The 27,590-nt window shown below is 46.7% G+C and overlaps 1 protein-coding gene across 2 annotated transcripts in view; it reads right to left on the bottom strand.

The window, feature by feature from the left end:
• The window catches only part of arr (low-density lipoprotein receptor-related protein 6), a 319,317-nt gene that overhangs the window by 31,361 nt on the left and 260,366 nt on the right, over window positions 1-27,590 (bottom strand). For both annotated transcript variants that reach the window (XM_065450135.1, XM_065450136.1), the window contains one exon: window positions 21,792-21,988. In XM_065450135.1, the coding sequence (XP_065306207.1) occupies window positions 21,792-21,988 (197 nt within the window). The remainder of the gene's footprint in view (window positions 1-21,791; window positions 21,989-27,590) is intronic.

Raw genomic sequence — 27,590 nt, 5'->3', positions numbered from 1 at the left:
TCTATGGGCATCGCCAGTAGCTTTAGTTAAAAAGAAGGTTGGCTCAATCTGCTTTTGCGTGGATTACCATCGCCCTAGACTGCTTACAAGGTGCAGAATTGTTTTCCTCCTTCGATCTATGCTCTGATTATTGGTAAGTGCCTGTTGTCAGGATTGGGGGCTCAATCCCATCGCTCGTAATCTGTTGTCAAGATTGGAGTCCGGCATGAATTCGAAGGTAGCTGGCCCATGCCGTCGTCCAACTTATCCACGCTGAGGACGTTGATGAAGGGAAGGACTGCTTCTCACCGAGAACGAGGAATATGGATTTATTTACAGTATTTATATCAGTCTAACATGACTGTTTGAGAAAGTACATCAGTCTGACATGACTGCTTGAGAGAGAGTCTCAGTCCAACATGACTGCTTAAGAAAAGTGTGTCGAGCATCCGCACAACAGCACTTTTTAAACACTCGGTCCTTCCGCGATACAAGGTGACATGAACGTTCATTTAGTCATCGCAAACTAGCTGCCTCACCGCAGGACGGTTTACACACACACATGCACACACACACGTGTTCACGGTCTGAAACCGACACCACACGAATTTCGTAGAACTCGGAGCCATTCCGGGTAGCGCGTTGTCTTGCGCCTTGGTCGGTGCGTGGGTAGGAGCCTCTATCGGCGTTCCCGCGGCAGCTCCCCCGCCCGTAGGATATCGGGTCCGCGTTGTCGTGTTGCGCACAAAGCCTGCTTCGTCGAACTCCTTCAGTCACAACGCATCCTAACTGAAGCGACAGAGAGTGGAGGATGCGCGTATTGATACCGACACAAAGTCGACTTAGCCATGCCATGGCTAGAGGGTGGCGGCGGCATTCCAAGATGAGGTTGCTACCGTATGGCGTAACTGGCTGGCAAACTTGCACTGCAGCTGGCCGTTCTTAACACTATCTTTGCAGATGATAAGCCAAAAACTGCTTTCATCACACCAGATGGCATATACTGATTTCGTGTGATGTCATTTGGCCTTTGCAATGTGCCGTGACATTTGAGCCCATGATGGATACCATTCTCTGAGGCCTCAAATGGAACACGTGCTTGTGTTATTTGGATGCTGTAGTGGTGTTTGCACCAGATTTTCCAACTAAACTTGAAAAAATGTCACTTTGGGGCATGCAAGCTGACGATTGTCAGACATGTTGTGTCAAAGGGTGGTGTTCTCTCTGATGCCGCTAAGCTACATGCTGTTAAAGAATTCCTGAGGCCCACCAAGACTTGTGCAGTTTCATTGGCCTCTGTTCATACTTCCGCCGCTTCATTCAAAATTTTACTTTGATTATGGAACCGCTGACAGAGCTTCTTCTGGGAGACTCCAACTTTTCCGTGTGGTCCCCGGCTTGCGATGATGCCTTTGCGACACTGCGCTGCCTGCTTACAACAGCACCGATACTGCGCCATTTCGATCCAACTGCTCCCAAGAAAATCCATACAGATGCTAGCAGTGCTGGTCTTGGCGTTGTGCTCACATAGCGAATATATGTTGTTGCTTACGTGAGCCGCATTCTCATGAAAGCTGAAACGAATTATTTAGTCACTGAAAGAAAATGTCTAGCAATCATCTGGGCCATTAAATTTCGTCCATACCTGTACGGCCGGTCCTTCGACGTCATTACTGATTACCATGCACTTTGCTGGTTGTCGTCCCTCAATGATCCCTGTAGCCACCTAGCCTGGTGGGCATTGAAACTCTAAGAGTAAGACATCTGGGTTGTCTACTACTGCTCAGGCAAGAAACATGCCACTGCCAATGCTCTTTCGTGCTCGCCTACCCACGCCGACATTGTCAGTGTCTCCGTCCTAGATGACCCACTTCCTCCATTAACGTCTGTTGACATACATGGCTTTGGAGCAGCGCAAGGACTCCTGGATATCAACTTTCATAGATTACCTCCCTGATGTGTGTGCACACCCACCATCCCCAAGGCTATGTCGACAAGCTTCGCGTTTCGCCATGCGTGATGGAATCTTCTATCGCCATAACTACTGTTCCAATGGCCGCAAATGGCTGCTAGTAATACCCCGACATCTCCTTGTTGATGTATGTGCCGCTTTCCACGCTGATCTTGGCTTAATAGTGCTCAGATACCAGTGCATACACTGGTATCTTCAAGACCTACACCAGACTACGTGTTAGGCTTTATTGATGGATTATGTATACCTTTGTGCAAAAGTCTATTTGCCCTTGCCCAGAATGTAATTGCCGCAAGCCTGATCCTTGGCGCTCTTCTGGATCAATGCAACTTTTGCTGTGCCCTTCGCGACCCTTTGACCGGGTTGGCATAGACCTTTATGGGCTTCTACCATACACAGCTGCTGGCAATTGCTGGGTCATTGTGGTTATAGACCACCTCAGGAGGTATACAGAAACGGCAGCTCTGCCAGCCGCGACGGTTAGTGAGATTGCCTCCTTCCTGCTTCAATGCTTCGTTCTACGCTACGGCACTCCCCGCGAACTCTTGAGCAACTGAGGCCGCAATGTCATTCAAGAACTCCTCACTGAATGCCGCATTATTCATTACTGTACCACTGCATATCACCCGCAAACAAATGGCTTGACAGGGCGCTTTAACCAAACTCTTGGCGACATGCTTTCAATGTATGTCGCCTCCAACCACGCCAACTGGGACCTCGTCCTTCCCTATGTCATGTAGGCTTACAATACGGCACGTCAGGCAACAACGGGCTTTTCTTCTTTCTTTCTACTATATGGCCTAGAACCATCATCTCCCAATGACACCATTTTTCCTTAACATTCTGACTTGTCAGAGCGTACACCTGTTTCGGAAGCCGCCCGGTATGCAGAAGAATGTCGACAACTAGCATGCTCACTTAAAATGCAAGAAGAAGTGGTACAGAAATTTCGTCATGACGATAGGTGCCCCCACTAGCAGCTTTCACCTTACGCTCTTGCTTGGTTGTGGGTGCCTCCTTCTTCGACACCAGGTGTCTCTTCGAAGTTTGTCTCTAGATACCATTGACCCTACCAATCCTACAACAAACTTCTCCGGTAAACTCTCATCGAACCTCTGACACCCCCTACGGACCTGCGTCGCTGAGGCCGCAAAACTGTGCATGTAGATCGCCTCAAGCTGTATCACAAGCTCGTTGTCCTTGTGCTGCCTTATGCCACCTGTGTGACTCCGCCTTCAGCGAGGGGGGAAGATGTCATGAAGAAGTGCGCCATGCAGAGCTCTGCAGCCAGATTGCCAGCACTACATAATTGGGGCTTGGGCTCGACGTTCCTGGGGTGACTGGCTAAGTCGACACGGGGTCCGATGGCGCTGAGGTGAGAGCGAGCAAGCAGGATGACTGACATCGACGGATACATCAGAGGTAGGAGGCATACGGCGAGGCAAGTAACGGCGCGAGTCGGTATATGGGCGAGGAGACAGGGAAAAGGAGTTTGAATACGGCAACGTCCAGGAGGTGCTGAAGTGGCGAGCGACATGGCCAATGCGGAGGCAATGGAAGCAAATGGGCTTGTTGTCCGGAGTTCTCCACTCGGTAGGGTTGCAGTACCTGGGACGGGAATACAGATCGCCATGAGGCGTAGTAGTCAGCATCGTTAGGGCGTCAAGTCGGGAGACGGAGCAGGCAGCAGGCAAACCTAGGTTTGTGAATTCTTGCCATACAACTGCCTGAATGAAAGAGATTGCTGGGGCTCTTTGGTTGATGGTGGGGTCAAGTGGGCATCGATGGAACGGCGCAGGACTTGTAGCCATGAGCTTGCGGCGAACAATACATGTGATGTGCTCATTTAAGGGTGGTGAAGCAGTAAGGCCGACGCAAGACGACGTTGCAGCCATGTTAGGAAGCTGGGAGAACTGTGGAATGACACGCCAGCTTTTGGTGAACTCAAAGCGGCGACATTCCTTGAAAATGACGTCAATGGTGGACACATCATTGAAAACCTACATGTTGAACGCGTCATTCGCAATCCATTTGAGTACGTGGCTGACTTTGTCGACCTCGGCCATTTTCTCATGGACTTTCTGGCAAAGAGCGAGCGTGTCTTGTATGTATGATTCAGTAGAAGTTTGAATTAGGGTAGCAAGCTCTTTTCTAGCAGCCAGCTACCGACCGGTGGTATTTCCAAAGAGGTCGCTGAGCTTCTCCTTGAAAGCATCCCAGGTAGAGATCTTGTCCTCGTGTAACCGGAACCAGACATGAGGAGTGCCGCCCAAGTAGAACAGGACATTCGCTAGCATAATGGTAGGGTCCCAGCGGTTGTTTCGGCTAACACGCTCATACAGGCTGAGCAGTCCTCAACGTTGCATGTTTATCCACATTATCTTAGCCAGAGAATATGCCAGGATCGCGGGGATTGGTAACACACTGTTGTCGGGGTCGCAGGAGTAGATGAGGTGTCGTCACCGGCTGCTGCGGAGCTCCGTGGCAAGGACGGGGAACGGCACCCTCCACCAAAACGGTACGCGAACGAAGGATTGAGACTGGAGATTATCTACAAAGTATCTTTACAAGGGGTAACTGCAGCGCTGGCCAGTTCAGCCGACAGCTCGAGAGCCAGAAAGCGTTCGTCGTCTTCATCGGGGCGCCCGCGTGCATCGGCCACAAGAAACACGCACTATGCATGCATCAGTATATAGCCGCCTGTTTCACGTGAAAAAAGACGGCCACAGTTTCTCAATCAAGTAACAGCAAATCTCCGCACGGGTCGTTGCACGCTGCATTCAAAGCTATCGCTGCCAAACCTATTGTGATAAGCATCTTCACCTATAAGTTTTACTGCGCATGGTGCGTAGTGCCATTGGTAGCGCACTGCACGCATTTAGTAAGCGATAATCCAAACGCGCCCCCGTTCTTTGCTGCATGTGGCGTGATGTGGACATTCCGTTTCGCTTCGGCAGCATTTGCTGTCACCCACCAGCTCGATTTTGCTTTGGTTTCCCATGACTTTCTTAAAACACCACGCAATAGGAAAACAACAACACACGTCACAGGCCACTGGAGCACCATCAACTTGACACGCATCGGGGTTTCATGCCGCAGCAATCGGCGTGGCGCTTCGCTTACGTAGATGTCAATAAATTTTTTCAGTTATTCAGATTGTACGCTTTTTGGTTAGTACGTCTTTTTCTTGCATGTTTTCTCAAAACGTATGAACGAGGTTCTGCTAACGAGGTGTAGGAGCCCAAACTTGTGATGCAGCTATTGTTGTCTCTCTATGAAAAAAATTCAGATGAGAAGATGGCATTCTCCAACTTGCTGCTACGAGGCTGTCAAAAGAAATCAACTTTTCCAAATCAAGATTTTTCAGAGGTGGCCATTTTCGCTTTCAAACTCCGACATCTGCTGAACCAGTTAAAATCTCTGCAATGTAGCAGACAAGAAATTATGCAGAAGACAAAACTGTAGGTCTTTTGCTAAAAGTCAGATGGTACAGTGGACTCGTGACTGCCATGGAAGGACTTGAAAGAGCACTCAAAACCTTCATTAGTGGGCTACCAATGGGCGCAGGAGGGAAAGAGTTAAAGCATGTTGCTGGCATTGTCTTCGTGGCATGGCATGCCCGAGATTAACACATAAACAATGATCACAATATGCCCGAATCAGCCTGCACACACGCACAGAACAGCGAAATGGTGACTGGAAGCTGGAAGCACTGTGACTGCCAAGATTTCCTTTCATGTGTCACTCATGATGATGATAACTGAAGTTAAAAAAATAATTCTGGGGTAAATTTTGGGTGCTACAATGTCACGACGAGGAAATTGCCTGACAAAGATAAGACAGGTGATCGAGTCACGTGATGCGTGGCTCCTTTCATCTGTTGCGTAGGCTGGCCTAACGATAACCCAACTGCTGTAAAGTTGGTTTAGCCCTTCTATACTTTAAAAACTGGAAAAAAAAGTTTTGGAGGACGCTTAAGCTTTGCCTTTAAGAGTGGAACGTGATGCTATTCAAACATCTCTGACTGCTTCTCACGCTACCCGGCAACTGCAGCTTATGTAACCATAATGTTTTCTAGGAAACGCTGGTGGCGAATGCTATCCACGAAGGCAAGCTTTGTGGTTCTTTTTTTCAAGGTGTTGCAAGGAACCGAGCGGGCCGCACTACTCCTCTTTAGACAGACCTCGAATGGCGAGCTGGGAAATGCTATCTCGTTAAAGGAGGCTTTTCTTTGAGTTTCCACGGAACTGAATTATGTTTTCTCATACAATTCAAACTACAATCTACCGTGATCATGTCTGTAGGTTGTGTGTAAGTTGTATATTAAAAATTTTCTGACACAGTTTATTTTGCAAAATTCAATTAATTCAGTAATGCCTACGCGCCACGTGGAGGGCCTGTGTGGATCGAGATGCGTAGTTCGAGATGATTTTCCCAGCCGGAGACGCTGGCGTCGACACTGGATTTTCTGAAAATAGGGACCCCCTATTGGTGCAATAAAAAAATTGCCCCAAAGCACAGGTCCACTATTAGACTGAGAACCTCATTGGTATTCAGTACAACAGAAAATCACCAATTCATTATTGCTGGAGGAAAGAAAAAAAAAAGGAAACAATTGATTCTATTTAACAGTAATTCTCTATTGACAAAGATATTTTCCACACCTCGAAATAGCAGAATTCGTGACATACCGAATAAATGCAGCCCATCGGCCGGCAGTCCGTTTTATGGCTCAACTGCCAGTCACACATTCGCGACAATGTTTGCCAGCACTGACATGCGATGACATCTAGGAACAATAGTGGGAGGCTGGTATCCACTATGTGGCGTTGTGATTGACGAGGTGCTCACACATGCCAACTCTACCATTTTGTACAGGTCTTGTGAACATAAGGAAGGTCAGTTTATGCTTTTAATACTTTATTTGTATTGTTCACATCCGAGAGATTCAACGGGTATATAGACCGTTTTATCATGGATGCCACCATATTGCTACGCAGTGGCGCCATCTATGGGCAGTCGGCATGCTGGTTTGGGTCTTGCATGGCAGGTATACGCTCGGCCGTAGTTTCTGGCGTTTGTTTTCACACTCACGCGCTCTATTTAGTACAGGGTTCGTACACAGTACTTGGTTGAAAATTCAAGGACATTTCAAGGATTTCAAGGATGCAAAAAAGGCAGAATTCAATGAGTGTTAGTGTAATTTTATTTCCTCGCATGACTTAGGAAAGGAGCCCTATTTTCGCATTAATTTCTCTTTCAAGAGCTGTTATCTCCGCTTCTTTTTCTTTGGCTGTTCGATGGAAACAGTTGGCCTTGACGAGACAAGTCAGGTTATTGTTTGCTTTGGCGTCTTCCAAAAAGCGATCCGCTGACTCCTGCAAGCACTTAAGAGTTTTTTTGAGCTTTGTGTTCTTCTCTTGCATGCTCTGTAGCTCTAGCTCGAATTCTTTTCTCTTCAAAGTTACCTGCTGTGCTACAGCTTGCTTCTTCTGTTCGTCCAAGTATAACGCGTACCTATGCCTGGCTTGGCGCACTGATGACTTCAGTTCTTTCGACAGTGGAATGTTAAGCAGCCCACCATGGGCTTTCACAGCCTCGCAGATGACTCGTAGTGAGATATACGAGAGCTCTGCCATATTTTCTACCACGATCTGCTTGTTTACACTGAAACCTCTTTCTACTGAATCCTGCCCATGGCTAAGCAAGAGCAGAACCTTCAGTACTTCCCATAACATCGAGAATGCCAGGTCATGCTTCAAAAGACGCACGAAGAGAACGTCAAGGCGTTCATTTAACCCTTTGAGGGTCGAATTGTTTTGAAGAAAACTTTCCCAGGGGGTCAAATTATTTTATTGCGGATCTTGAATGTCCAAGATGTATAAAGTCGGGAATAAATAGTAAAAAAAAATTAGGAACAGTATTTTGGTGTCGGCATCACTCAGAACTGCAAAATGTTCAATAGTATTTCAGAGTGTGGTATCCTTGAAACACGAGTCCCCGAACAGCCGCAGAGAGCGAGAATACCCCATGAGCGGCGGTGATAAACGAGCTAAGAGCAGTGCCAATCAAGATAGAAATCAACTTCCGCCGCCCCTGCGATAGCGTGCCGACAAAGATAAAAATCACGTTTCGCGGGCCTCCGTTGCAGCGGAACCGAAACCGCGTTGCCGCTGAAAGCGAGAATACCTCGCGATCGGCATTATAAACAAGCTAAGAGCAGCGCCAATGAAGATAGAAATCAACTTCCACAGCATCTGCAAGAGAGTGCCGACAAAGAGAAAAATTACGTTTCGCGCGCCTCCGTTGCGATCACGCGGCGAAACCGAAACCGCAAAAGGGGTGTTGCCGCAGTCTGCGCGACGACGCGCTGAAGCTAGAAGTCAGTTATGTTTATCTCCCCAAGAAGGTAGCACGAATTTCAAACGCTTCTTGTAAGTCCTAAGAGGTGGCAGCACCTCCCAGTGAGCGTGCATCGTCATTATGGCGCGAAATTTCAAACGGAGGGTCGAAACCGTACCCGTACGGCTAAGACCTTGCGGGACAGAAAACCGCCGACGTACATGTACGGCAAAAACCTTCAAAGGGTTAATTTCATTTCATTTATTGATACTGTGAATCCCATCAGGGATTGTAACAGGAAGGGCTGTATGTGATACATAGGAACATGGTATAAGGCGTTATATACTAAATCTTATACAATAAAAAACTTGGGCATATAACAATTTGATTATGTGATTATACAAGAGAATAACTAGAATACAGAGGATATGACAACAATAATTGCAATTGCAGGGTCAGTATTGAGGTAATAACAGTCACGCAACAATCAAGGTTACAATGCCCACAAGAAAAGAAATGTATTGCATCATTGCCTAATTAGAGTCAGGCACAAACACCGTTAAAATAACAAGGCAACAAGGAACTACGTAAAAAATGAGAAGAATTATTGCTGCGATGCATATAGTTGATCCGCAATCAGAGTACCAAACGTATCTAAGGATGAGCTGTCAGTGATACCTGTGTTAAGATTATTCTATCTGCGTGTCGCCCTTGGAAAAAAATGAGTATTTGAAAATATCAGTGGGGAATGAAAATTCGCTTAATGTGTGTGTGTGTTTATGACGAGTTAATCTATTTGAGGACGTTGATATGTATTTCATAATAGGCAGTTTAAGTTGATTGTGTATTAACTGATACATGATATTTAGTCTAGCAAGCTTGGTTAGAAGTTCTGCCCGTTTCAGTAATGCTGTTGGTGAGTCTGTGATGGAGTGTTTATTATATATGTATCTCAGCGCTTTTCGCTGTACCCCTTCAAGTTTTTTAATCAGCTTGTTAGTAAATGGGAACCAAACAGTGTTGGCGTACTCTATAACCGGTCTTATAAGTGCTTTATATGTGAGTAACTTTGTTTCAGATGGTGCTAGTTTAAGGCGTCTGTTAATGAAGAATAGCTGTCTTACAGTGGCGTAGCCAGAAATTTTGTTCGGGGGGGGCTACGCCACTGGCCCAATATATATATATATATATATATATATATATATATATATATATATATATATATATATAATGTAGCTGCACGTTGCAGCTCAGCCTCCCCCTTAAGAGGAAGCTTTAGCTCGGGTGCTCCTATTTAAGGACATGTAGAAGGGGAATTCGTTTTTCCCTGCAACCACTTCACCAAATTTGAGGAGGTTTATTGCATTTAAAAGAAAGAGTTTAATTCTAGTGACTACTGGCTTCGAATTTTTCATTTAGGTGGTCAATCATTTATTAAAAATGGGCCAAAACTGAAAATTTTCAGAAAACGAAACTATCAAGTTTAAAACTCCGTGACACAACAATGAAAAATGATATCACAATTCTGTGAACTGCATCTAATAGTACATCTACAGCGGACAAAATAGATATGTTACACATGAATCTCAAAAAAATTTAGTATTGTGGAAATACGGCTTTTGCAGAACCCTTGCACACAACGTAACCAATTCACGTAAGATACAAATTGACACAGCAAACCTGTCCCCTTTGACTGTTATAATAAATGCCGTTTACAGAACCACGATATCTGTTCTTCATGCATAGCTGGTTTGTAAACGTCGTGCTTCTATTTTTTCAAACTTTCGAATTTTCCAAAATATTTTACACAAAATTCAGGCCCTAAATCGAAGTTCTGTTTCCAACAGACACTAGGATTTAACTTTCTCTCTCAAATGCAACCAATTTCAATAAAAGCGATTAGCAGGATTATCTCAGAAAAGCGTTTCTGCGTTTTACAAGTATTTGAATAGGCCGCGTCGGATTCGGCCCGAGCTAAAGCTTCCTCTTAAACAATTTATCGAGGGATCAAATACATGAATAATAACTGCATTGTCATTGCCAAAGATGCTGCAAACGAATTCTTGAAAGCTACGCACTGTAAATACAAGTAAAATATGTATTTCTTCAATAAAATATTATACTTGTATGTGCCAAAAATTGTGCCCAACATAACTGACGTCAATGCTTCCATGTTTTTTGTCTATTTATTAAGTAAAGAAAATATCACACGAACTTTAGAACTATATCAGTTCGAGACCAGGAAAGCAGTGCATGCCGCTGATATGAAAAATTAAAAGGCAATGAACTGAACAAGTTGAGGACAAATATGCTAATGAAACTTTGTCATTTAAGAACCGTGCTTACATGCTTGTACATATGCAATGGCCAGTGAAAAATCTCAATGACACTGTCGTTTGTTCCAATGTATTACGCAGGAGTAGCTGTCCCTTGTCGTGTATCGTGAGTAATTGCACCGAAGTTATAGTCGCGACAGGGAGCACGTATAAAAAGCAGGAGTTCTGCAAGATATATGAGGGCAAGTCAAATGAATGAGCCAACAACGGGGTACTGGGCCAAAACCAACAATGGCTTTGGCCCAGTCTTGGAATGTCTTTGCAACGTCCCTTGAACCGTTTGCTCCAACGCTTCACAGTGGTCAATGAAATGCAGTGTTCAACATACACGGCAGTCATATGGTGATTAATTTCTGTTTTGGAAACACCTTCAGCTGTCAAAAACTTCGCGACACCGAGCTGTTCAACTTTTGAAGTGTCCATTATGTGACGCAACCATATTCAACCCAGTGTATGAGAGCATTAAAGAACATTTATCTTCACACCTGCGTGTCACTTTTGTAAATGAGACATGCCGTTCTCCTACGCACATGCCTCGCAGATAATGAACCGAACCATTATTGCGCGGTTAGGGTAGGCTCACTTCCATTTGACTCGCCCTCGTACATTAGAAATGCAAAGATACAATGGGATATGCAAGTGCGAAAATACTGCTTGATAAAGGACGAAAAAGTGTCACTGGAAACAAAGTTCACTGCATGTATACTCAAAACCTCGCAACAAGATATTTAAGTACACGTATAAGTCTCCAATGAGTCTATGTATGTAAGAAGAAGTAACTGTTTATAATGCGTCAAACAAGGCAAATAAACATGTTGCACAATCATAGATTCACAGAATCCTAGATTCCGCCCCCATTCCATCCACTCCCCCCGATGTATTGCGCGCGACGGAAGGCGGCGCGCTTGCTCCCCGCTTTTCTCCTTTGCACACACAAGACTGAGCCACCATCGTCGGCTCAACTATTCAACCTCCCCTCCTACGCTTTCACTCGCACATACAGCGTGCAGCGCGTGGTCACGATGTTATCACCCTTGGACTTTATACGAAACATGAGGGCGATGGCAGGAATGCACCTGGAGTGTCCATATAATTGCTTTCGCAATAATATAATAAACGTATCCAGCAACTGAAGCGTCCCGTCGCCCATTACTTTCCGCAAAAGAAGTATCAAAATCGAACTTTCACCATGCGACAATTCGCTGCGCCGCAACAATGTATTTTTTTCCTGTGCGGCGGAGGCACCGAAATGAAAAAAAAAGCATAGGAAAGTATGTTGGCCAGAATCTAATGCCTACTTCGGGCACTTAATGGGGCTACGGAAGGAATACCGAAGAAAACATGAGACGCTTGGTCCACTGAGAACCATACGCATACTGCTCAGTATCCTACAGCAACGAAACAAGACTTTCCGGAAAGGTTCCTCTCAAGGAATGCGGTGCAATCCTTCGAGTCCCCACAGTGATGGCAGCGAGCGACCATTGTTTTTTTTTCTCGTCTGCTAGCCAGAAAGCGTCCAACACTCTGTCCGGTGAAAATCCACTCGGCCAGAGCAAACCGAACGCGCACCGAAGTGCACCGCACGGTGGTCGGGGCCATACGAGAAAAACGTATGCGCTCTGGCTGGCTCTGGCAGCCCGCGGGTAGGGTAGCGAGAACAAAAAAAAATTGAACAGGCTCAATGTGTCCTCGCGAATAACAGTCAAGGTAGAAAAAATAAATAAGAACGTAGTTACTTTGGCTGGCTTTAGTGTCTTGACATGGATGTTCTGGCGTAGGTTAAAAAAAATGTTGATATTTTTTTATGTGACATGACGGCACAAATGAACCACCCCAACGCTTCGTCTCATTGGACCTCGCTGCCTGCTTTGTCAACTTATCTGCTAGTGTGTTGATTTGGCTTGTCTCGTTGTATGTTCCGATGTAAGACTTAAGAAAAATCAATAGACCTTTGGCGTCAAATGTTTATAACAACATTGAACCCACAAATTTCCGCAATTGAAAATCTAGGCCGACTAGGCCGACTCGCAGTTATGAAAATCTAAAGCACAACTTTGGAAATGTCAATGCACCTTTCACATCAAGAGCGTATGAGAGTTATACCCATAAAGTTTCGCAATTGATATCCATGCGCTCCATAGATTCCGTGGCCTCAGTGAGATGCCGCGGCGAGCCCACTCACCATCAAAGCGCCCTTGAAACTTTGTGCTCGGATGGGACTGCTTGTCGTTATGTGACTCCCGGTGTATGGGCGTTGCCACGAAATCCAGCCCGAGTTTGCAATCTTCGCGGTTAAATGTCTTTTCGAGCGTCAAAAAGACATTCTAGACAAAATCCAGAGTGATTTCCGGCACCGGAGGTCGCTTTGGTCGGCGGTGCATGGACAGCACGAAAAAATTTCGGGGGGGGCTGAAGCCCCATAAGCCCCCCCCCTGGCTACGCCCCTGCTGTCTTATTGCAGTTGATGTGATATTGTTATCGTGAGAATCCCACCTGAAGTCAGATGTTAGTGTCACACCAAGGTACTTATGCTCATGAAGAGATGCAAGAGGAATGTTGTTAAGGGTGTACAGTCGCCAACCATTTATTCGGACCTCATGGGGACTGCGGAAATGTCATGAAAAAGGATAGACAGTTGGGCGAGTTGGTACGGTAACATGATTTTGGCTTCTAGTGCGAAGTGAAACAGGGACACAGAAAGGAGCAGACTGCCTCGTCCTGTCTGCTCCTTTCTGTGTCCCCGTTGTAAGAGTTGTCGGAGTTGGAGCGGTCGTACTTGTAGGACGATCGGAGAAACTTGGGGCCACAGGACTAGGCGCGCAGGATTTAATGGCAGCATTTACATTTTATAACATGAGGTACATTGGTAGCCAGCGCGACTCCCATATGGAGCCCGCCAGATTAACATTCAGCAAAACAGCATTCGAGCACACAGCTCACTACTACATTTTCAGCATAACATCGAGCACTCAGCTCCTTACGACGAGCACGACACGAGCACGAGCACACTCTAGCAGTCTGCAAACGCTGCTTATAAGCCTCCGCTTGACGTCATAGTTCGACGTCATCGTTCGGCGTGGACGGAGCACGAATGGTCGGGAATGTGCGTCCAATCATGGTAAACTTGCCGCCGCCCCGCAGTACAGCCCACACACACAAAGGCTAACACGTTCGAGCCTACACACACAAAGGCTAACGCGTTCGAGGGCTTTGTAGAACTCTCGGTATAACCCGCGGTGTCGTCGACCGAGGGCCTCGTAGAACTTTGAGCCGTCCCGGGTGGCGCGGCGGCGCACCACATTCCAGAGCTGCCCGCGCGCCACGTGGCCGCCTGTCATCCGTAGTTCTCAGAAGGCGCCTCGTCTGGGGGGGTTGGAACACGCGCAGCAGGCTGAAAGCTGCCACGTTGCCACCCCCGTACGGCCATTCCTAACAGCTCCTCCATGGCCCGGAAAATCTCGGCTGGCCAGTGCTGGCAACCGCTGGGCAGGAAGAGAATGGCTGGCGAGCAAGATGACGGCTTTGCTCTCTGCAACCCCTGCGTACTTGGAATGCCTTCAACCATCTCACAACAACTGGCACAGAAGAGTCGACCCGGCAACACAATACCGCTCAGCGTTCAAACGCCCGGAATTAGCTGCTAACCCACCAGGCCTCCTATCACAATTTCCATGCAAGTCACTCAACTGGGAATCCCAAATTTTGCCCCAAAATTTCGTGCCACCAAAGCGAGCGTTCGCGTTCCTCCTGAGCTCGACCAAACCCGGCCGTCGCGCTGCTCAAGAGTAAAGGGTTACGCAGAATTAAACCGAACGCTTTCAAACACCAATACTCAAACATAACTCCAGCAGCCTAACTTCGCGAACAGCCTGTTACTACCCTATCACAGTGGCGTACTTATCTCATGTACTGCTGCCACTGAACCGTCTGGCCAACTCTACAGGTACGTCATCACAAACGCGCTAAGTTTGAGGTCCCTATTCCGAACACGTGCTTGCATCATACAAAGTTTTCATCACGCTGACTCACATTTGTTCCTTTAATCCACACAGGACACGTTCCTTAAACAAACAACCACACTTGCGTAACTTACGTAACACAGAGGAACCTTTGAACAAATGTGTCTTTTACTAACTAGCTCTTCGCACGCGTACTAGAGAAGTCAGAATACGGTTGCCCTCGACATACACGAGCAACCCAGTCAAAAACCTTCTGCTTCCTTCCGTCCGCACAGGACACGCGCTAATAGACCTAAGAGCTTTTCTCAGTGCAAATCCCGCACTTACTGAATACCTACGCGCTTAACCTTAGAATTCAAAAACACTTAAAAAGAAAGAAGGTTAAATAACACAGGCGCGTTACCATAGGCCTTTTGACAATAACCTTGACCTTCAGGTTACTCACATACACACAAAAAAAGAAAGCCTATATACTTATTAATGAACATCTCGCGAGACTACAGGTTTACATAAAACGCGTCTTTCAAATCACGGAGCTTCTCAAACGAAAACACAAACAAAGCTCAAACCTTACATATTGAAAGAGCTCCCAGTCTCAAATCACGAAAATTTGCAAATGTTCAAAAATAAAACAAAACACGTTTCACTTCTGTGGAAGCTCTCTTGGCTTCCCGTTCCCGATTGCTTACGACTGACTCATACTTTCAGCCGGACCCGTGGTGGTCGCACTTTACAAGCTACTCTGGCTACGGAGGAACAACAAAAGGGCTGACTCACTATCAGCGCCCCCAAGACGTTACGGTCTCCTGCCAATTTGCGTCCTCCCGCCCCGCTTTCAACAGGACCTCGACTGACCGCGTCGCTACTCCCCACCTGGTCTCGTCTTGCCACCTTGCGCTTCTTTGAACTGCACGCTAAGCTTCGAAGAGAACGACGGAACGACGAGGAATTTGACTGCCCCGTGCCCTTTGTCCGCGTCCGTGCAGAACAAGCTTCTCGGTCCCCCTTTGACCGGTGGCTCGAACTTGTTCGATGCGTCAACATCGTCCGTGACGACCGCACCTTTCTTTTCTCCGCGCCCTGCCTTCTCGCGCTTGTCGCCGTCTTTGGCTTCGCTACATTAGTCACCGCATTCCGATCTTTTCGGCGCTTCTTTCTGCGGCGCTTTCTCCTCGAACTCTCTTTCATGCCGTCATCTCGCGCCTCGTGCTGGCCGTTACACATTTCGTCGGCCCAGATCGGTCTCTTACCCGCACAGTGTGATTGATTTTCATTTAAATCAACATTATCTCTGCCTCGACTGGCGGACAGCTCAACCGACTCTGGCACAATGCAGCAGGCTTTACTCGAGTTAGACAACTCGCACTCTTGCGAACTGCCCCCTACTACATTGCCCAGCGCACGCTGTGCATCGGCACACAGCCCGTCGGTATCGATCGCTGTCTCACGCGCACAGTCCGAATGATTAATAACTGAATCATCCCTCTCTAGGCTACCTAGACTGGCGGAGAGCCGCACCGATCCCTGGACAATGCAGTTGTTTTCTCGTGAGCTACGGAGCTCGCCATCCCGAGAACTACTCTCAACTGCACCGTTCAGCTGGCCTTTCTCTTCTGCACGCAGATCTGACTCGACATGGGTGCTCGCGTCTGTCAAGTCAACAGTACCCTGTACCTTGCTAACGACCTCGATACCATGAGATGCGACGCACACACGCGGTAACTGTTGTTCGCAGCTGGCCTAGCTGTCTCTACAGTCCTCTGTTGGCACAGCACCTCGTCGCTCTCACTCTGGCCTTTAACGGCCTCTGTTGCCACTAAGGCATCGTTAGCTGCTAGCACTTCGAGTTCACCTATGAACATGCTGCTATTCTCACAGGTACTACTACTCTCGGCTTTCGACTGAAATCTGCTGTCGACATCCTGCCACTTTCGCTGCGTCCAGCCTACAGATTTTTCAAGCCGCTGTTGACTTTGTTCGATTAACTGCTCGAAACCTTCAATCTTTATGGTCAATGCCTCAATGTACTGCCTTCTTACTTCTGTTAGGCCTTTTTCCTGTGAAATGCTTTTCAGTTCCTGCCTAGCTTCTTCCTGTTCTTGCTTAAATTCTTCCTGTTCCTGGCTAATTGCTTCCTGTTCCCGCTTTTTGCTTTGAATTCGTTTGCCCATTTGTTCTATGAATTTTGAATCATTGCCTTACGAATTTCTGCTTCCGTCAAGTCCTCCTCTACGTTTACCTCGATCTCCTCACACAACCACAACAGGTCAGCTCTCGTCAAACACATTAGGACCATGGTCGCTACTTTAAGCTTTGGTTCTGCTGTCACACAATACTTGTTGCGATACCCACGCAAATCAAAATACAAGTAAAAGATCCCCAGCGAATCAAATCCAAAAACACAGGGAAATTGAAGCCTGGTAAATCTTACAGCCAAAACCAAACGCTTACCCACTGAAGCAGCACCATATCACCAGTCCTTCCCCGCCGTATCCAGTCAGTTGCAAGAGGTGGTCGCCCAAGTCGCCTCCAACTTGATCAGGATGCCGGTCGGTCACCATGTGCCAACGTCCGTCAGCTGCCGTTGTTGTCTCCCGAGTCGTAGGCCGATCTAGGAGCCGTAGTCGGATCCCTCCGCTGCCATTCAGTTGTCGGATTCGTCGGTGTTGGAGCGGTCGTACTTGTAGGACGATCGGAGAAACTTGGGGCCACAGGACTAGGCGCGCAGGATTTAATGGCAGCATTTACATTTTATAACATGAGGTACATTGGTAGTCTAGCGCGACTCCCATATGGAGCCCGCAAGATTAACATTCAGCGAAACAGCATTCGAGCACACAGCTCACTACTACATTTTCAGCATAACATCGAGCACTCAGCTCCTTACGACGAGCACGACACGAGCACGAGCACACTCTAGCAGTCTGCAAACGCTGCTTATAAGCCTCCGCTTGACGTCATAGTTCGACGTCATCGTTCGGCGTGGACGGAGCACGAATGGTCGGGAATGTGCGTCCAATCATGGTAAACTTGCCGCTGCCCCGCAGTACAGCCCACACACACAAAGGCTAACACGTTCGAGCCTACACACACAAAGGCTAACGCGTTCGAGGGCTTTGTAGAACTCTCGGTATAACCCGCGGTGTCGTCGACCGAGGGCCTCGTAGAACTTTGAGCCGTCCCGGGTGGCGCGGCGGCGCACCACATTCCAGAGCTGCCCGCGCGCCACGTGGCCGCCTGCCATCCGTAGTTCTCAGAAGGCGCCTCGTCTGGGGGGGTTGGAACACGCGCAGCGGGCTGAAAGCTGCCACGTTGCCACCCCCGTACGGCCATTCCTAACACCGTTTCACTTTGCGCTAGAAGCCAAAATCATGTTTGGGGAAATGTCCGAATAAACAAGTGTCCGAAAATTAAGATTAAGAAAAGAAAAGAAAGAAAAAGATTAAGAAAAAAAAAATGAAATCCTTTATTTCCACAGACTTATTCGGGCTCGGCAGTAGGCTTCAAGAAATTGTGAATGCGCCGTTGCACGCTGTTCCGTTTACGCGCAATCATATAAGCCTGAATGTCAGAGAGGGTTGTACGGTTACTATAGGCGGCTGAAAGCACAGTCACTGCTTGTACACGCTTCGCATGCGACGGCAGCGTAGCGCATGGAGCGTTATCTTCCGACTCGGAGTCATCGTCCGGTGGTGCAACAGAAACCTGACAAATGATCTAGCCGTCGTCGAGTTCTGCGCATGTCAATACAGCAGTGTCAACACCTGTGAAACTGTCAAATGAGACGGTGTCCGGAATTGCAATTCAACCACTGCGGAAGGCGACAAATCCTAGGCCTCCCAGCACCCGCTTGCCGGCATTCCCCAGCTCAGTCTGCGCGAGCACTGTCGGCGCCATTAGACACTTGACGCGATGTTTAGGTATGCCGCGTTCGATCACCGAAACCTCGACACAGCACACAAAGCAAACACTACCGTGCCAACACCAGTCGCACAAACTAAAAACGTGGCCTGCTCGCAGCGTCGTGCGCAAAGAAACAAATTGGCTGCTGGATTGTCTTGACATGGCTTACTAAGCTGAAACCAGAACTGCTGTAGAGCCACTCTATTGAACCGAGCAGAAACGATGATGATAAGCGGGGATTTCCAGTAGCGCCACTTCGTGGGGCTCCTTGCTGCCCCACGAAGTGGCGCCACTGGAAACCATTTTGGATCACCATTTTTGTTCAAAACAAAAATGGTGATCAGCAAGTCGAACCATGCATCGGTCAGAGTCGGTGCATGGTGCTCTCGGTCAAGTTGGCTCAAGGAGTGTCCAAAAAATCAGACGAGAAGTTGCAAGGTGTCCGAACTTTCGGCAGTTGTTATACATTATGGTCTATAAGGATAATGGCGGTGCCGCTAAGCTGACCGAATAATCGGGCATGTCCGAATTTGAGTCCGGAAAATCAGTCGGCGACTGTACTAGAAGGCTGATGTATGTTCTTTTCTGGTTATAGATAAGGGAACGGACTTTTTTAGATTGGTATCGATCTGCCAGTCCTTGCACCACTGGGAAACTGCTGTCATGGCGTTATTTGAAGTTCTGTGGTCACTGGTCTCTTTCATAGTTTTGCAGTTCATGCCGTTTTTCTTGGCGGAACTGAATGTGCAGTGCACACGCAATATCGCTGTTGTGCTCAGAGAGAAGCTTGCTGTCAATTAAACAGTTAAGAACAACTTTCAGCTTCCCAAGGCACATTTCTGTCTTTGACATCTCTCTGGGGTCGAAACATGACAACCCTCGAACCAGAGGGTACCTAATAGGACTTCTCTCCATAATTTTCAGGATCATGTTCACAATGAACTTCCGACACTTACCCCTAAATTCAAGAACACACTTGGTACTCGCTCTTCCGCTCTTTAAGATCTTCTCAGCCACCCGTCCAACGTCCACTTTCTCAAGTGATGCGTAATTGGCAGTATCATGAACATCAATTCGCAGCAGTTTCGTGATGCTCGTGGCTTCTGTCAATACCGAGCGCTTTACAAACCTTGCAAGGAGGCTCCTCAAGACAGTTTCAAGCTCTTTCGCTAAAAAAAGATGTCTTTGGAGAATCACTCTGAAAAGCAGTCAAGAAAGACTGCACAACCATTGCAACATTTAGAGAAAAGTTAATTATGCAAAAAACGAGGTGAGACGTGCAGACAGGACACAAGAGTAGAGAAGTGGACAACACGAACGCCAACTATCAACTGAAGGGAGCACTGAGGCAAAAAAACAAAGAAGACACAAAACTCATCTGCGCAAGCTCAGGAACGGTATCACCACGTGTCAGTCGGGTACATGTGCCGGTCTACGTGAGAGATAACTGTTAAGGCACTTAATCTTTTTTTATAGCTTGTTTATAGCTCTATAAACATTGTGCGGTGTGACTACGGGCGGTCGTACTGTCGTGTTAGCCCATTTTCTCCTTTTTTTTTTCAAGAAAGAGGATGATACCGAATGTTTTTTTTTTTTGTGCTCGTTTCGTTCTCTACGTTGCACTCACATGTATTACGAAAATTTTGTCCTCAAAAATAGCCACCGCATTCTTTTCATGCGATCCCTCTTACATATTACAGCTTTACAGAGCAAAAAAGCAAGGCTGAAGCACAACAGCTTATATATGTAGGCTATCATGCTGGTTCACCAACCAGAGTGGTCGCTGTTTTGAGCAAAGCCATCAGCCTCATGCAGGAGGCTAGCGTAGACATATAGTGATTTCAAGCCTACTAGACTTCAAATGCGCAAGAATGATGCCGGTGTATCAAAAATATATGCTAGCGCCTGCCGCTTAGATGGTTGCCTTAGGTTGGCCGTGCATGCGCTCTTATGTTTTAGTCCCTAAGCCAAGTGATCAGATGGTGAGCGGATTTACCATGGTAATGCAGGAACACCGGTTCTCTTCATCGAATTAAAACCGATATACGCAAAATAGTTCACAAAACACACACACTGCGGCTGATAATGTGCATCACACGTTTGCGCCCCCAAGAGATACTTCCGCGTACTGTAGTTACCAATGCACCAAAAGGCTTTTCTGACGACCTTGCACGAACGAACATTGAAAAAATTTCAAAAGATACAATCTAAAACATCTCAAAATCGTTCCGCAGCATGCGATAGTAATATTTTCAAGCAGCGCTGCACCAGACCACACAAACCAGAGAGGAGGAAAGGCTTGCGGCGTCTTTTTCTCCTTGCCTGATGAACAGGTCTATAGGAAGCTTGAGAATGCAGTTAATTTTTGCATCGCTGCTTTGGCTACGATATGTTGCGAATTTGCAACATTCAGCATTTCCAACACTCCAAGGCTGTAGCAACATGCTGTTTAAGGACCAAGAAATTGCCTCATTTTTTAGCAGGGAATGAATGTCAGGTCCTTTTACGGTAGGAAGTGGCTTCGCGCATGACAGCTGCCTAAGAGGAAGAGAGGCCGTGCGAAGTTGGTGCCTGTAGCCAGTGGTATAACCAGTAAACATTTCTGCCTTTGCCAGCTGCCCCGTTTAGGTGCAGCACGGTGTTACTGTATTTCGTACAGCTGTTACAGGGACTCATGGTGTTGCTGCCATGTTATTCCAAAAGCTTAATGACATTGTTCATTATTTCGTCTACAAGGATGCCTATCTCGTTGTTTTTCAAGCTTTCTCTATTAGCACAAGGACACACTGTCGAGGCCATGCTCTGTCCGAGCTGAAATGTCCCTCTCCTGTTTTTCACATGTCCCGAGAGTATTGTGCAACTGGACACATTCTTTGTATGATTCACTGTACGATACATGTCAATAAAAATTGAATTCATCGGAAAACACTGACAAACTCACGCTGGAAGGAATGACATGCAGGATAGTGGCCAGTAGGCGAGCACCTGCTTCACACTCAACTTCTGTTGAACCTTTTTTAATGGAATGAAACAGTTGGAAGCAAAAGCCTACCAGTGATGCTGCTGAAGCTGCGACTGATGTGGATAAGCGGGCTCTGCTGTTTTGCACTTTCGTGAAAAAAATTTTTGATTTTGTCTAGGCAGTCGATCTATTAGGTAACACAAACCATTGTCTGCACTATGCTCATTGACATTTTGCCTACTGCACCAGAGAAAAATGGTCAATCTGACATTACTGTGAATGGCATTTTCCTACAACCGACTGCACTCTGCAAGAATGAGATCGAAAGGGTGGCTCACCCCAGGAGTGGGTGCAGAGCAAGGTGTCTCGGGCGGTCCTTGCCTGATGCCAGCAAGATGCCCAGCGGGCGCCCACCGTCCAGTGAGCTGATGTTGATCAGGTTGCCCTGGCTGCAGCTCCAGAACAGCTGCCGTGCATATGGGTCCAGGGCCAGAGCATACGGGTGTGCCCCCACGCTAGCAGCCATCGTTGTCACCTGAATTAACATCACTCCATTGTGGTGTGCCAGAAGTGCGGAAGAAAATGCTGTGGGGGCCACTTGTGCAATTTTGATGAAAACCCCTCCAATGAAAGCAAGCCGCAGCATGCCAAGTCGCTCTTAGCAATGTCACCGTTCCTTTCGCTGAGCCCTTCAGCCCCAGCCACACCAGAGGGAAAACGCATGTGGCATGCCTGCAGCAGTGAAATGCTGCTGTGGCAATCACATGACAGCATGAAAATCTTGCCACCCCTCTTTAACTCTTTCGCTACTATGGGAAAACAGGCAGTTTTTAGTAGCTGGAAGGATATATATTTTGGTGGCTAGGCAGTAATGCCTTATTTAAATTGTTTGGTATCAAAATGTGGCTAAAAGAACTTCCTATTCAATAACATAAATGTTGCATTATATTTATTACACAAGTTAGAGAAAATATTTTTATAATGTAAAAATTTATGCATTGAGGATATCATTCTGCTTGAAAAAGGTGCGCAACTTTAAAAATATTGATAGTGAAAGAATTTGAAGATATACATTTTGTAGCCTATTATGTTCTAAAAAGATGACACAAGTTTCAGAAAGCTTTGTGGAAAACTGCCCTTTCTGAAAAAAAAAAAAAAAAAGTTAGCGTGGTTGGGCAGCGTGCCATTTTCCAAAGCAGTCCCTCATCGGAACGAAACATAGATACACACTGCATGGCTCACAAAAAACTGCCATCTTCATCTTGACTTCGTTTTTCTCGTAGCAGAGCTTGCAGTTACGGCGCTTTCCTTGCACCTGGGGCTTGTGCTCAGACTTCTTTGGAGGTGGGAGAGGGTGACTATGTCTGTCGTCCATCCCAAAAATCTGGTTTACCAGGTCAATTTGAAATGCAAGCTGGTCAAAGCCAGCCTTTCTAGAGAGCTCCTCTCTCTCAGGGTGATGTTCCCTGTGTTCTCGGAAAATTATGAAGCTGTTGACGACAGCAATGTCAATGCAGTGGAAGAACAGCATCTTCCACCGCCTGAGGCCCTTCATCAAGACACTATAAGAAGCAATAAGTTGACCGGATTTGTCAACACCAAGCATGCCTTATTGTAGTCTTCTATCAAGAGCGATTTCCTGATGGGGGGCTTTGTCCATTGGTCTCCTCTGTTCCCTTTTCGCATTGCAGTGACGTGATTGTTGGCAGCGTGTGCTGTGCTTATCATGTTTACAGTGTGCTTGTCTTTCCACTGCAAGTACAGCACATCACGGCACCGTAGCCAGCGAATGTCCTCTCGAGTTGCTGTTTTCTACCAAATGAAGTCTTTCAACTGGGAGGGAAATCCACGCCGATCTTTGCGATTTGATCTGCAAGAGAGAGTTTTCATTTCAAGAAGATGTTCAAAGAGGGAGGTGGACGTGTAGAAGTTGTCAAGGTAGCTGATGTAGCCTTTATCCAAATATACATCACACAGGCGGGTTACAATGTCATAAGCCAGTCCCTTTGAGCTGGGCGTTTCTCGTTTCTTGGTGTAAACACTGAATTGTAGCCTGTCCTTGAGTCAGCGAGGACCCATAGCTTATACCCCCATTTGGCCCCTTGTCACGCACATACTGCCGAATTCCTGATCGTCCTTTTAATTTAACCATTCGTTCTTCCACACACAAATTTCGCTATGGCTGGAAAAGCTGACCTGATACGTCATACATATGCTGCAGTAGATGTGTGATCCTGTGCAGCTTGCCATCGCAAACAGGGTGAGTTTTCTCTGTGTCCATGACACTGAGAAAGGCAAGGAACGAAAAAAAATCGGCTTTTGGGCATAATCTTTGGAGAAATTAGGCCTAAAAATAACTCCGAGGTATTCCACTAGAGATGGAGGCGAGGCAGTTCCACAATTCCCATGTAGATCAGGATTGCGATGCATTGCATTACTTCACCGCGACTGAAATTTTTCCATGAGCTGTCGTTTTCTGCGTAGGTCTGCGTCTCTAAAATATGCGTCCACACATATTTGGTTGTGTTTTCGCAGATAATGTTGATTAGGTCTGCAGTGAAAAATAGTTGGAAGATATCAATGGCTTGTATGAAGTGCTGTGCGTTACTCCGGAGCGCGCTGCCAACTTCGACCCCCGGGTTTCTTCTAGGAAAAAACTGTATGCGCTTTACAGCTGCTGGCAAGAAATCATGTCCGTATGACGTTGAGCCTGAAAATACATAATATGGCTGTGTGTACATGCTCCACCACCCATAACTATTTATTAGGAATCAAAATGTGCGCCGCACCCAGAGCAGACGCTCACACACTGGATATTCCGGCTTGATTTGATGCATCCTCGTCCTCTGTGCTGAACGACATCTTCTTCAGGCTCACTACTACTGATTTCATCCGCAAAATCAGCTATAGAAGCGCTCAATTGGCGAGAAACACTGCGCGTGATGACAACGCCATGATCGACGCGCTCGCCTGACAATACAAAACTTTTTGCGCCGTGGGGAAATGCACCGGAAAGCAAAAAACCAACAAGACATAGCGGATCACATTGCGTGTTTGCCACTTTCTAACCTAGATGGTGCTAGGCGCTCACAAGCCACGCGAGAATTTGAACTTGAAATGTGTCAATCAAACTGATCGATTTGAATGGGCACGGTTGTGAAAGAGTTAAATCTGCATATAGCTGTGAGATGCTCTTCTCTTCGTCTGCTGATGGATCGGAGCTGCGTTTGCGCACTTGCACCTCTGTTTTTAGAGTGAGTCATGCCAGGCAATAATGACGTTATTGCCACTGCGATCATAATCATGTCAGTGTACGCCCTGCTGGTGCGGCATCAAAAGGCTTCATATAGCCAATGTATAAGAATGTCTGAAATTACAGACACTAAAGCTCTTTGCTATCCCAGAACGACATTAATCAAAGATGCCAACACTGCCACCTCACAAACTAGAATCATTCCTCTTGCACACAAATACACTGCCAACCATTGTGGTAACACTAGGCTTTGCTGCTTTGACATTTATACTACCAAGCTTCCTGCAGTTCGTTGCCATGTTTTTCACTGAAAGAAATCACCACTACCAGCAATGATGCCAACTCCAGCTTTGTTATCCTCATCGATGGCTTTGAACCGCAGAAAGCACGCACGGGTTACGAATTATACAATGCTGAATGTCAGGTCTGATGCAATACAGCGATGTGTGGTGACTGGGCCGGCAATCATAGCGCGCGGTAGTCAGAACATAGTAGTAGCATTGTCAGGGGCGTAGGCACAGTGACTACACAGGTCACGCGCTCTTGCCTTTTACTGTACATGGATGGATGGATGGATGTTATGATTGTACATGGATGGATGTTATGAGCGTCCCTTTTGAGATGGGGCGGTGGGTTGCGCCACCAAGCTCTTGCTATTATACTGCCTTATGTCCTACCTAGGTTAAATAATAAAAAAGAGGGAAAAAAAAACACTATGAACTAGCCCACCCAAATTTTCTGATCCCCTATTTCGAACTGTGCTTTTGTACATCTCCGTTTTTTGTCGTTGCCCTACTTTTCTTCCACCAATACTCTCATCATCATCATCATCAGCAGCAGCCTAGTTACGCCCACTGCAGGGCATACTTCTCGAACTACCCCGGTCATGTACTAATTGTGGCCATGTTGTTTCTGCAAACGTCTTAATGTCATCCGCCCACCTAACTTTCTGCCGCCCCCTGCTTCGCTTCCCTTCCCTTGGAATCCAGTCCGTAACCCTTAATGACTATCGGTTATCTTCCCTCCTCATTACATGTCTGGCCCATGCCCATTTCTTTTTCTTGATTTCAACTAAGATCTCATTTACCCGCGTTTGTTGCCTCACCCAATCTGCTCTTTTCTTATCCCTTAACGTTACACCGATCATTCTTCTTTCCATAGCTCGTTGCGTCGTCCTCAATTTCAGCAGAACCCTTTTCGTAAGCCTCCAGGTTTCTGCCCCATATGTGAGCACTGGTAACACACAGCTGTTATACACTTTCCTTTTGAGGGATAGTGGCAACCTGCTGTTCATGATTTGAGAATGCCTGCCAAACGCACCCCAGCCCATTCTTATTCTTCTGGTTATTTCAGACTCATGATCCGGATCCGTGGTCACTACCTGCCCTAAGTAGATGTATTCCCTTACCACTTCCAGTGCCTCGCTGCCTATCGTAAACTGCTGTTCTTTTCCGAGACTGTTAAACATTACTTTAGTTTTCTGCAGATTAATTTTCAGACCCACCCACCTGCTTTGCCTCTCCAGGTCAGTGAGCATGCATTGCAATTGGTCTCCTGAGTTACTAAGGTATTCTGCATCAACTTTTATCCCCCATTCTTCCCACTCCAGGTCTCTGAATACCTCCTGTAAACATGCGGTGAATAGCATTGGAGAGATCGTATCTCCCTGTCTGACGCCTTTCTTTATTGGGATTTTGTTGCTTTCTTTGTAGAGGACTACGGTGGCTGTCGAGCCGCTATAGATATCTTCCAGTATTTTTACATATGGCTCATCTACACCCTGATTCCGTAATGCCTCCATGACTGCTGAGGTTTCGACTGAATCAAACGCTTTCTTGTAATCAATGAAAGCTATATATAAGGGTTGGTTATATTCTGCACATTTTTCTATCACCTGATTGATAGCGTGAATATGGTCTATTAATGAGTAGCCTTTACGGAATCCTGCCTGGTCCTTTGGTTGACAGAAGTCTAAGGTGTTCCTGATTCTATTTGCGATTACCTTAGTAAATACTTCGTAGGCAACGGACAGTAAGCTGATCGGTCTATAATTTTTCAAGTCTTTGGCGTCCCCTTTCTTATGGATTAGGATTATGTTAGCGTTCTTCCAAGATTCCGGTACGCTCGAGGTTGTGAGGCATTGCGTATACAGGGTGGCCAGTTTCTCTAGAACAATCTGACCACCATCCTTCAACAAATCTGCTGTTACCTGATCCTCCCCAGCTGCCTTCCCCCTTTGCGTAGCTCCTAAGGCTTTCTTTACTTCTTCTGGCGTTACCAATACTCTAATCGCTTCTTACTAATGCCTATTGCGGACATGTTTACTTTTCCTCGCTGCTCTCGCTGAACCCAAGTGCTTCAAGTGGGCCAGTGGCGCCTAAATCGACCGCTGGGTAGACGTCTTCACATCCTAATAAAACATGCTCCTTAGTCTCCCTAGCTTTACCGCAGCAAGCACATGCTTCTTCTTCCATCTTATATCTTGCTTTATAGATGTGTGTTCTAAGGCATCCCAATCTCGCTTCGAAAAGTAATGCGCTTCCCTTTGATTTATCATAAATTGTTTCTTTCCTGATTTCGTTTTTTCCTCTTAAGTAGTTACTAATGGCAGGTTTCTTTTCCATTGTCGCCACCCATGAGATTATTTCATGCTTTCTGACTTTCCGCTTGACCTTCTATGTTGCTGTGTTACCCACCCTACAGGCCGCATACCTGCTGGTAAGCTTCCTAGTTCTTTTCCTCCACTGTGAATCAATGTTTTTCCTGTACAGATATCTGAACACTCTCCCAGCCGATTTACTTTCTTCCATATTCCTCAGCCGCTCTTCATACTCAATTTTACTGCGAGCTTGCCTCACTTCAAAACTAGTCCAGCCCATATCAC

This window comes from Dermacentor albipictus, chromosome 3 (assembly GCF_038994185.2).
Source record: "Dermacentor albipictus isolate Rhodes 1998 colony chromosome 3, USDA_Dalb.pri_finalv2, whole genome shotgun sequence".
NCBI classification, from domain to species: domain Eukaryota; kingdom Metazoa; phylum Arthropoda; class Arachnida; order Ixodida; family Ixodidae; genus Dermacentor; species Dermacentor albipictus.
This window is presented reverse-complemented; position numbering and strand designations above follow the sequence as displayed.